General features: G+C 40.6%; 1 protein-coding gene and 1 pseudogene across 1 annotated transcript; one reads left to right on the forward strand and one right to left on the reverse strand.

Moving 5' to 3' along the window:
* Positions 1–624: 624 nt before the first annotated feature.
* On the reverse strand, positions 625–2,066 carry LOC132314009 (uncharacterized). The gene is made up of 3 exons (XM_059812933.1): positions 1,969–2,066; positions 1,441–1,822; positions 625–1,275 (listed from the first exon to the last, which is right to left on the reverse strand). Exons 1-3 carry the CDS (start codon positions 2,064–2,066, stop codon positions 625–627), a joined length of 1,131 nt encoding a protein of 376 aa, XP_059668916.1.
* An 8,645-nt stretch (positions 2,067–10,711) lies between these two features.
* LOC132315316 (small nucleolar RNA R71) lies at positions 10,712–10,810 on the forward strand (annotated as a pseudogene).
* Positions 10,811–11,049: the final 239 nt, after the last annotated feature.

Below are 11,049 nucleotides of genomic sequence, written 5' to 3' on the forward strand. Positions count from 1 at the left end.
GGAAAAGTGGTCATAACGATGATAGGATGGGATTCAAAATAATGCCTTAACTTCCTTTTTGCATTTACGAGTGAGAGTATCACTCGTTCGGCATCGGTTATTGTTTTGCTGATATAGAACACTGGGTACTGAGCTCCTTCCTTGCAGCGGATCAGAACAGCACTCGTCACAATATTAGATACCCCGAGGTATAAAAATAACTTTTCTTCTGGTTTGGGAACAGATAAGATTGGAGGGCTCCGCATATATTCTTTCAAACTAGTTAGCGTTTGTCGCTGTTCATCCCCCCAGGCCTATCTCCTATGGCTTCTTATGGTATCAAAGAATGGCTTGCAGCGATTTGACAGCATAGAAATAAACCGGCTCAATGCAGCTATCCGACCGGTGAGGGCTTGTACTTCTTTAATTGTCTTTGGTTCAGCATTCTTGGTCAGAGCCTCTGCTTGGGCTGGACTAGCCTCGATTCCTCTATGCTTAACCACATGCCCTAGGAATTGACTAGAACTCACGCTGAATGAGTATTTGGTTGGATTAAGCTTCATTCTATATCTTCCCAATACCTTAAACACGTCCTACTGATGCTTCAAATGGTCAACTCTTCTCTTGCTTTTCACCACCATGTTGTCAATGTAAGCCTCTACAGTCTTCCCCATCTGATCCTTGAAAATCTTGTTGATCAGATCTCTGATAAGTTGCCCCAGCATTCTTTAATCTGAACGGCATAACTTTGTAGCAATAGGTCCCTCGTTCGGTTACAAAAGAAGTTTTCTCCTCCTCAGTCGGGTTCATGGGGATTTGATTGTATCCAGAATAAACATCCAAGAAAGTTAAACGTTCGTATCCAATAGTGGCGTCCACCATTTGATCAATCTTTGGTAGCGGGAAACTATCCTTCGGACAAGCTTTGTTTAAATTAGTGAAATCAATGCATACTCGCCACTTCCCATTCTTCTTTCGCACAACTACAACATTCGAAAGCCAGTTTAGGTAATATACTTCTCTAATGAATCCCGCATCAAGCAATCTATTAACCTCCTCGGCTATGATCCGGTTACGCTTTGGAGCGATTCTTCTCTGCCTCTGCCTTATAGGCTTCGCATTCGGATTGACGTTGAGGGAGTGGCAAGATGCCGAAGGGCTTATTCCGAGCATGTCTGAGTGGCTCCAAGTAAACACATCAGCATTTCGAGACAAGAAATCAATTAACTCATGCTTCTCTCCTTCGTCGAGTCTTATTCTCGCTCTGGTCGTTCGTTCCGGTTTATTATGATCGATCTGCACATTAACAAGGGGTTCTTCAGTCAAGTTCCCCAACTCCTCCTCCCCACTTCAACTGGGTGGAGGCTCCTGTAATTGCTATCTAGGGCTTGCAAAGCGGATGGGAGCTTTTCTCTTTGCAGCAGATTTTAATGTTACGAAATAGCATTCTTTTGCTACCACCTGATCGCCATGAATATCAATCACTTTAGTTCCGTCTGGCCCTAGACATTGCATGACCTGATGCAGAGTGGAGGGAACACCTTGTACCCTGTGAATCCACCCTTTTCTCATCAGGAGGTTGTAAGAGGGGTGGATCTCAATAACAACAAAATTTTTCATCAGAACTCTTTCCGCAGCTTGTACTTCCACTTCCACCATACCGATGGGTTCTACCCTCTTGCCATCAAATCCTAATAAGGGGTTTCCAGTGGGCTTGACCTTTTCTGGCTTGATCTCAAACCGATAAAATGTGTCCCTCGGCATGACATTCGCACTACTTCCAGGATCGATTAGAACTCTTCGTACAGGTATTCTGCCACTGTCAAACTGACAACCAACGGATCTTCATAAGGAATTTAAATATGCAGCAGATCCGTCTTATCAAACTTTATCTGTGTTGATGCGCTCTGCTGGTGCAGGGCATTCACACTGCCGATCCTCTTCTTCATTTGTGCTTGACAAAAACGCGTTCAGAGTAGCTCATCTTACTCCTTGCTAGGTTCCGGCCGACCATGAATTGCATTGATTATACGAACTAGATGTGGGTTGTGGGAGCTCGGCTTCTTATTCCTCTTCACTTGCTCCATCAGTCAGTTCTGTTCTACCGCCGGGCCTTGAATATAACTTGCGAACTCCCCTCTGGCTATCAGCATTTCTACTTATCTCCTTAAGTTCCTTCATTCATTAGTTTGATGGCCAAAGTCAGAATGGAATGCACAATGCTTAGACTGGTCCCTCTGTTCGAGGGGCTGTCTAATTGGTAAAAGAGTTCGGAACTTATCTTTATTTTCTTAGTACAGCCTCGCTAAAGTGACTTTTAATAGAGTAACCAGCTCTTCCTCTTTGGGCCTCTTCTCAGATTTCTTGGAGGTCTGACGCTGTGGCTGAACCTACTTTTACCTGATCTTTGCTTTGGTTTTTTCTTATGTGGATATGATGGATGTCTTTCGAGCGTTGGCTGTCTCTTCTTTTTCTAAACGCACAAAACTATCGGCTCTTTCATTGAGTTCATCCATAGTCTTCGGTGTATTCACTACTAAGCTTGTGTAGAATGGAGTGCCATAAGTCATGGCCAATTTAAACACTTGAACCACTGTAGAAGGATGATATTTAATCACCATGCTTTTGGTAAGGTTAAGCCTAGTAAGAAAAGCTTGGAGATGCTCGTCCTCATGCTGCTTCATTGTGAATAGGCTCGAAATGTCTTTTGCTGGATGTTTATTCCCATAGTACTAGCTTATAAACCAATCACATAAGCTTCGGAAACTATCCACTAAGCCCCTCAGTAGGTTCTTGAACCAATTGAGCACTGGTCCAGCTAGACTTGTAGGCCATTTTCAACTGGATATGATATACATGATCAATCGAATCGGTCGTCCCGTCAAACAGAATAAAAACGGGCATGGAGAATTTCCTCGGACTCGGAGCATTCAGAATTTCATCGGTAAACGGCGAGTCCACCATTCAAGCTGCTGAGCGGAGGGCTTCATTCTCCCTTTGGAACCCTGTGATAGCTCTCTGATCTATAGATCTCCTTTCTGAACTTCGATAATCGAATGTTGCCATGGAAGGCCGATAAGACGGATCGAATGATCTTTCCTCCATAAACTCCTTGCGCCACGGCAATATAGCTTTGTGCTGATCAAATCCCATTGCTTCTTCTCGGTCGAGCATTTCGTGATATGGATCGAAAGTTATGGCTTCGTTTCACCTGATTTGCTCACGCCGTGGATCCACGTGAGTTGATCCTTCACGATCATCAACACGATGAGAATTTGGCGGCAAATCATTTGGTCGGACCTCCTCGTGGCGAAGATATATTTGGTTGTTCCCTGCCTCCTAACCATGATGTGCAGCACCAGGACATAGAACTAAATCTCCTGCCAGGAGCGGTTACGGAATCACCGGAGCTTCTTGACGCTGCATTTCAGTCATTAGCTCTGCATTCTCTTTCCTGAGATCTTCGATCATGTTCATCAACTCATCAAGTTTCATCTGCTGGACATTCTCTACCGGATTGGAGCTTTAACCCCCAGTCATCATTCCGGAACGGAGCAAAGGCATGAATTACAAATTCCAAATCAGATATGAGTTTCTCTAACATGAATCACGTCAGATTTGGACTCAAATTTTATGAATTACGTTCACCATTTGCTAGATCTGAGTTTTCCTGGCTTTGAACTTGACAGATCGAGCCACAATAGAATGAATCACCACTGCATAAATCTGACGTCAATTTCTCAAAATCAATCAGGAATCAAGAACCTCTCAAGGACAAACCGCAATCCCTCAGATCTGGATTCAACTTCCAGAAATCAAGCTTCGTCTTCGCAAATCAGTCTGAATAAACATGATGTTGATCAAACATGAATCAATCTTCAACGTTTCCCACAGACGGTGCCAATTATAAATGCAAGAAAATATCTCTCCAAATTTCTTTAGCGTTTCATTACATTTTTCATTTTCTCTTCCAATTTCTTTCTCTTCTATGCCTATTTATAGGCAATTACAAATGTTATAGCTAATTTCTTATGTTGGGCTCTTAGTCTTCGGGCCTTCTTCCTTTTGGGCTTGAACCAATCCGGTGGATCTCAGGTGCTGGGCCTGTTGTATTACTCTTTAAGCTTGGACTAGAACCTGCTGCCCAACCCGATGCTTTCCTCTCGGGTCAGATCCAGCCCACTCTATCTTTAGTATCCTTAACTACCTCAAGTATGCAATGTTTCAAACATTTCTAAGCAATCTCCCAAAATCTCAATATCAAGCAAACAAGTATGGTCCTCCACACATCAAAACAATGATCATACAAATCAAAATAACTCTAGAATCCTTTTTGAGTGGACCGGCATCAAATATGTTGTTATCTTAGCCAACTAAAGAATTAATCACATCCTTACCCTCAAACTAGCACACAAATCTAGTACCGATCATCAAGACAAAAGTGGACCTTTTTATTAAAGCTTTATTGTTCTAGGTGCGCTTATTCTTTTCACTCGATTTTTTTTTATTTATTCATAGGATCAAAGATGGAAGCATAGTGCAATGTGTTGATCTATTAAGCTTTCTAGCGATTCATGAGGTTGAGCGTTAGGTCAATGACTCCCAAACTAGATGGCTTTAGGGCATTAGGTGTTCAAACACCCCTACGGACTTACAAGCTCAAATTAACTAGGCTACAAATCAAGACAACCTCCATCTAATCATTTCCCACTTCTCACTTTTTGGGAGAAGTCCTCACTTTTATTGATTTTGCAACTTTTTTTTTTTTTTGATCATTTATTAACCTAGAGTTTGGGCCCTCCACCTTTCGGCGCGAGAAGTTCAATTCTTGATGAGGCTAAAATCCTGGCTACTTAGTGAAAAGGGGTTGTTATCCACCTTTATCAAGAATTAAAGCTTTCAATGCACTACTAGTCCAATTGGAATATAACTAATTCAATAATCAACAAAGCATGTACCCCACAAATGAATGCTAGTGTGTGCCTGTGCTAGTGTAGAATCCTAGAGTGAATCTCAAAACAATCACAAAATCGGGATGATGTAAACCACAAATGCAAGCAAGATATCAATCTTTCAAAAAGTTTACTCCTAAATGGCATCCACAAGGCATACAAGGAGTATTGAACTCTTAAGTCAAGCAATTTTTAAATTATAAGCAATATAGTCCTCGAAAGATCAAAATCATCACTAAAATGGACTAATCATAGAAAATTCCTCAAATACACAAGATATGCTCAAAATTTTGCATTTAAAAACAAACACTGCAAAGCACTATTACCCCCAAACTTAAATGGTACAGTGTCCTCAATGTGGAAAGAGGATAAAAGGAAAGAGTATACTAGTCCTGAACTTTGGCACTTGGATAAACTCATCAGATAAAAAAGGGGATAATACAGTGCACAGTGGTCATGCAAGTGTAAATGGGATAACAACTGAAAATTAGAGAGTGGTAAAAGGGTGGTCCTAAAAATTTTAGGCAGTATTCTCTCTCACTGAAGTCACTGAGATACACCTGATGGAGTCAACAGACAGATATAAAAATATAAGAATATGACATCCATAAAGAAAGCATATATATAAAGCAGGATAAAGTGCATAGTACATCATAAAATCAAAGCTGACAGACCGACTGCAAAAATAGTATGCAGTGACAAAAATGTAGCAAGTATCACAAATATCAAGTATAATAAGGAAGAGGGACTGGGAATCTTAGGTGGATGAGGTAGGATGGGCAGGGCGTGCTCTGCGGATGTCTTAGGATAGATCACGAAATGCAGCTATGATATCCGTGCAGAGGGAAGCAATGTCAGCTCTAAGGGCGACAGTCTCTGCACGGATAGATACCACTATATCCTCCAGAGCCTAAAGATGCTCTCCAAAGCTGCGTATATGATCTGGAGCCTCAGGTGTTGGATCTGGAGAATGATAAGCCTGAGTCTGCTTATGTGTGTGAATGGGTGACCCAGCTGGAGAGTGCTACTCTGCGTCCTTGGCAGGCTGCTCTAAATCAATGTCCATGTGTACGGCAGCCGGATCGACTGCTGCATCATTCGCTGCCGGGTCTACTGCTGCTGCTGCCTCCTCAGCCTCTAACTCCTCTACCGCTTCTACTGCGTCATCCTGTAATTTCCTAATAATAGTATTGTAACTCTTATCCCAGTCCTTCTTCTGGAAGTGACAGGATCCTCTCTCAAGGTGCTCCCGTGGATGGAAAAGATAGCACTGGTCTAGCAAGATCTGGGTGATGAGGTGGCCAAATGGGAGAGACTTAGCCCTTTTGGGCCTCTCCTTGCTAATGTGATCATCATAGAGCTTCCTCATTATACTCCAGATGAGCGCAGGGCATTGGCTGTCTATATCCAGGTCATGCCATTATCCACATGACTGCCCTCCCATTTGGATAATGGCATGACCTGGATAATGTATCCATAGTGATAGAAATCAGATGGCCATCAATGGAGGTCCTCAGCTCTGCCGTGTTACACGGGGCAGGCCGGAGGTTCTAGAAGAACATCCGTACTAGCCTTGGGTAACACCAGGTATGTGACAGGTGCAAGAATGGCTGCCAGGCCTCTCCGTAATATATCATCATAAGTGGATCGGGTAAGCACCGATCGGGAGAAGAAATCTGTGTCGAAGACTAACTTGTGCGCCACTGGAAGGCATGAGTATCTGCGTAATGGCTAGTCTAACTCCTCGACTAACTGAGCTGGCTATGGTGGAGATGGTATGTGCTCAGCCTCAGCGTCATCGTGTGAAGGAGATGCAACGGCATCAGAGTGTAATCTGCTGTCAGAATGTGGAGACTGTGTGGGCTCAGCTGGCTCCTCCTGGATGGGGTCCTGGGCACGAGATGGACCGGCCTTGTCATCCAAAATCTGCCTACCTCGGTGGTGATAGTGTCCGTGAGCTACAGTCTTGACCCGAGCCAAGGCTTGAAAAATAATTGAAATCTTACAAGGGAAGTCAGTGCCAAAATAAAAAGTTTAAATCACAAAATAGAATCATGTATGTCAAGCATGATAGACAAAATAGATAAATGACATGAATCTTTGGAAGTGACAGGATGTGAACATGCTAAGCAGTATAAGTGTAAAATGCATCCAATGTGGAAAATCACAGGCATTGGGCATGAATGAGATAACATGGACACAAGATAAGATGCATGGAATATGTATATGAAATCTATGAAGTTTGATCGATCACAAAAAATTTGAGATCGATCTCTCATAATCGATCTGAGAAATTAAGTAACTAAGTTGGATCGATCTCACTCGATCAATTTGAGAAATATGTTCGATCGATTGAACTCGGCGAAGAACGTGGACAGTCACAGATCTGTGACGTGGATGGCACGGGGCCTTCACGAACAAGTCATGGGCCTATCAACACACAAGGCATCAATCCTAATCACCTAAGAAGGCCTATACTCCCAAAATCAAGTTGAAAATTAGAAATCTAACAAAATATATATACACATATATACACAAATATACAAAGTGAGTCGAAGCTTCATCAATGGAGATTTCCATCATCAAAATAGCATAGATCTAACATTTAAAGCATGTATGTAGCAAATCAAAGCTTGAAATACAAGATAAGATTCGGATCTTACCCAAATTGAAGGATGAGATGAGATGAAGATCCGAGAAGAGAGAGAGAGAGAATCGACGTTTGGATCTCGCCAGAGATGGGGAAGATGGGTGCAGTGGCGATGAGAGGGATAGGGTTTGAGAGGGTTAGATCGATCTATGAAATTGATCTTCAAACCCTCAGTTCATTTTTAAAAACTTCCCCGAACTAGTTCGATTGATCGAACTGAAACCTTAGATCGATCGAACTAAAATGATCTCTCTTTGAAAAAATTTTGGAAATTTTTGAATTTTTTTTTTTTTTGGTATTAAAAATTAAAAATTTAAAACTAAAAATTAAAAATTGAAAATGAAATTTTTTGGATTTTTGAATAAAATAAAATCTTTTTGGGAATTTTGGAAAATAAAATAAATTAAATTAAATAAATAAAATATTTTTGGAATTTTAAAGTAAAAAAGTCAAAGCAAGGTCAAAGATAGTGAGATGAAGAACAGAGATCGATCTGAGTAAAATGTTCGATCGATCTGACAGAGAGCTAAAAATATGCAGGTTTTTGGATTCAGAAATTTTTCTAAGTGTTGGAACTCAAGATCGATCAAACTTTAAGTTTGGATCGATCTAAGAACTTGTGATCGATCTGAGAACAAGTTCGAACGATGGGACAAAGAGGTGATTTGGATGCAGGTGAATGCAGGTTGAAAATTTCCTAAGTGTTGGACGCAGGACAAAGTTTGATCGATCGAATACTCCTTGGAGATCGATTGAACTTTTACAAAATGCTCAATTTCAACATAAAAGTGCATGCAATCCTAATCAAAGTTCCTAGCAATGAATATGAACCAAAAACAAGTATCTAGACTTTGCAAGAAATGAAATTAAAGATAGAAATGAGGGAGGAATAGGGTTTTGACACCCTACAAAATGTCTTGCTAGTCTTTAACGTCTCTAGCAAGAAGTTGGGCTCTTTTAACCCGGATCAAACATCTGGTAGTGCATCCCCTCCTCAATGGGGTGATAAGTGTTTTGATCTCCACCCAACAAATAGTTCTTTAAGGAGCTTGTTGGATTAAGTTCAAAAGACATTTTTAGTCCTTGGTCAATGCAATCTTTGGGCTTCCACGCCCTTTCAAAACAAGATTTTAAAACAACTTTCTTTGATTTCAAGTTTGAAGATGGACTTTTGGAAACCTTGGTCTCACACAAAAATTCAATTCCTTCATTTTTAAGGTTATGACATTTTTCTACAACATTAATCTCTTCATGCTTGTCAAATGAATTGGGGGTTGGATTAAAAATATTCAACTTTACCTTCATGTGGCCAAATGAGATCTTCATTATCCCTGTCCTATAATTAATATTGGCATTCACGGTTGCCAAGAAAGAATAGCCAAGGATAACGGGAATTTGGCTCTTAGGATTTGGGATCGGTTCCGTGTCAATGACAACGAAATCAACAAGAAAGAAGAATTTATCAATTTTAATCAAGACATCCTCAATGATACCCCTAGGCTTTTTAATTAATCGGTCGGCAAGTTGTAAAACTACCGACGTCGGTTTTAAGTCTCCTAAACCTAATTTGACATATACCGAGTATGGAAGAAGATTAACACTTGCTCCTAGGTCAAGAAGAGCCCGATTAATGATATGATCACCAATGATGCATGAAGTGGTAGGTGAACTGGGGTCCTTAAACTTAGGGAGAGTGTTATGCTACAAAATTGAACTTACTTGTTCGGTTAAGACCACTTTTCTAGGTGTTTGGCTTTTATTCTTCCTCTTTTGGGTGCATAAGTCTTTCAAGAATTTGGCATAAGCTGGAATTTGCTTGATTACATCCAAAAGTGAAAGATTGACTTTCACTTGCCTAAACACGTCCATGATTTCATTTACTTTGGCCTTTTGCTTGTCATTTGAAATGGATTCTTTTAAAGCATCCGGAAATAGAGCTTTTGGCTCAAAAACCTTTTCAAAATTTTTCTTCGAAGTCTCTTCAACACAAGAAGTTTTCAAATCATTTTGCACATCTTTCTTTTCAAAATCACTTTTCAAATCACTTTTCATAACTTTCTCATTCATATGGTTATGCACATGCAATGAAGGAGGAATATGATATGAAACGGAACGGGTGTCAACTTGTGGTTGCACCGGTTCACTCTCTTCATTGGACACACCCACTTGGTTATCCACAATCCTTCCACTTCTCAAGGTAGTCACCGCATTGACATGCTCTATTATGTGACCTTCCGATGAGGAATGAGTCTCCACAACACATTGTTGCTTTTGTGGGGCATTCAAAGGCATTTTTCCCTTCTCTCTTGCATTCAAAGTACTAGTTATTTGCCCTACTTGGGTTTCTAGTTTAGCAATGGATTGAGAGTGAGAATGAAATAATTGTGTGTTTGCCTCTAAAGTGCCCAAAGAGGTCAAAACTTTCTCTTCAAAAGCGGGACTTCTAACATTTCCTTGGGAATATGATTGAGTGGGAAAATTAGAATTTGAAAATTAGTTTCCTTGTGATTGGTATGATGATCTAAAACCTTGGGAACCTTGGCTTTGCGTTGGAGGTGGACTATACTTTCCTTGAAAACCGCCTTAGGAAGGGTTTGAGCCCTCCCCTTGGTTTTTATAAGAGAAATTCGGGTGATTCCTCCAACTAGGATTGTAATGATTGCCATAAGGATTGTTCCCTTGATTAGCAAAAACAGCACTTGCTTGTTCATGATGCTCACTTTGCACATATCCATAGGAACAATTGGAAGTAGAATGTAAAACACTTGAACAAGTTATACATGTCTCATTAGATGCATAATAAGAATAGTTAGGGAAGGAAGATACTTGATTCGCTGAGTTTTGATTGAACAAAAATTAATCAAACCTTTGAGATAATGATTTCATTTCGGCGGCAATTTCATTGGAGTGGTTGACTTGATGTAAGCCAACACTATTCCTACCACTAGAATTTCTACCATTCTTTGAAGATAAAGTACGATGCAAAGAATTTTCACTCATTCTCTCATAAAGACGCCACACATCATCCTCATGCCTATCAATGTAAGAGCCACCCATGGAAGCATCAACCATGCCTTTGTAATTGTCCGATAAATTCTCAAAGAAATATTGAACTAATTGCCATTTGGGTATGTCATGATGTGGACACTTCCTAAGTAATTCATTAAAGCGTTCCCATGCGTCATGAAATGTTTCTCCATCCCCATGTGAAAATTCTCGAATTGAGGTTCTCATAGCATTGGTCTTAGAAATCGGATAGTACTTCTTCAAGAACTCTTGTTGCATTTCCGCCCAAGAAGTTATTGAAGAAGGCCTAAGATTGTTAAACCAATATTTTGCCTTATCTTTAAGGGTGAATGGAAAAAATTTAAGCCTTAAGACCTCTTCCGGCATGTCCGTGTATTTTACGGTGGAACATACTTCAAGAAACTCATCCAAATGCTTGTAAGGTTCTTCACTTGGAAGTCC

This window comes from Cornus florida, unplaced genomic scaffold, assembly GCF_030987335.1.
Source record: "Cornus florida cultivar Cherokee Brave unplaced genomic scaffold, ASM3098733v1 CherokeeBrave_3.0.0_Hap2_Chr06, whole genome shotgun sequence".
Classification (NCBI taxonomy): Eukaryota; Viridiplantae; Streptophyta; class Magnoliopsida; order Cornales; family Cornaceae; genus Cornus; species Cornus florida.

Excerpts from the sequence above, each read along its gene's own strand:
- LOC132314009 (XM_059812933.1), bottom strand. The coding sequence starts at position 2,066 with ATGGAGCAAGTGAAGAGGAATAAGAAGCCGAGCTCCCACAACCCACAT. Across the intron at positions 1,823-1,968 it reads CGGCCGGAACCTAGCAAGGA|ATCCGTTGGTTGTCAGTTTG; the intron begins GTAAGATGAGCT and ends TTCCTTATGAAG. Across the intron at positions 1,276-1,440 it reads TTGATATTCATGGCGATCAG|ATCGATCATAATAAACCGGA; the intron begins GTGGTAGCAAAA and ends GTTAATGTGCAG.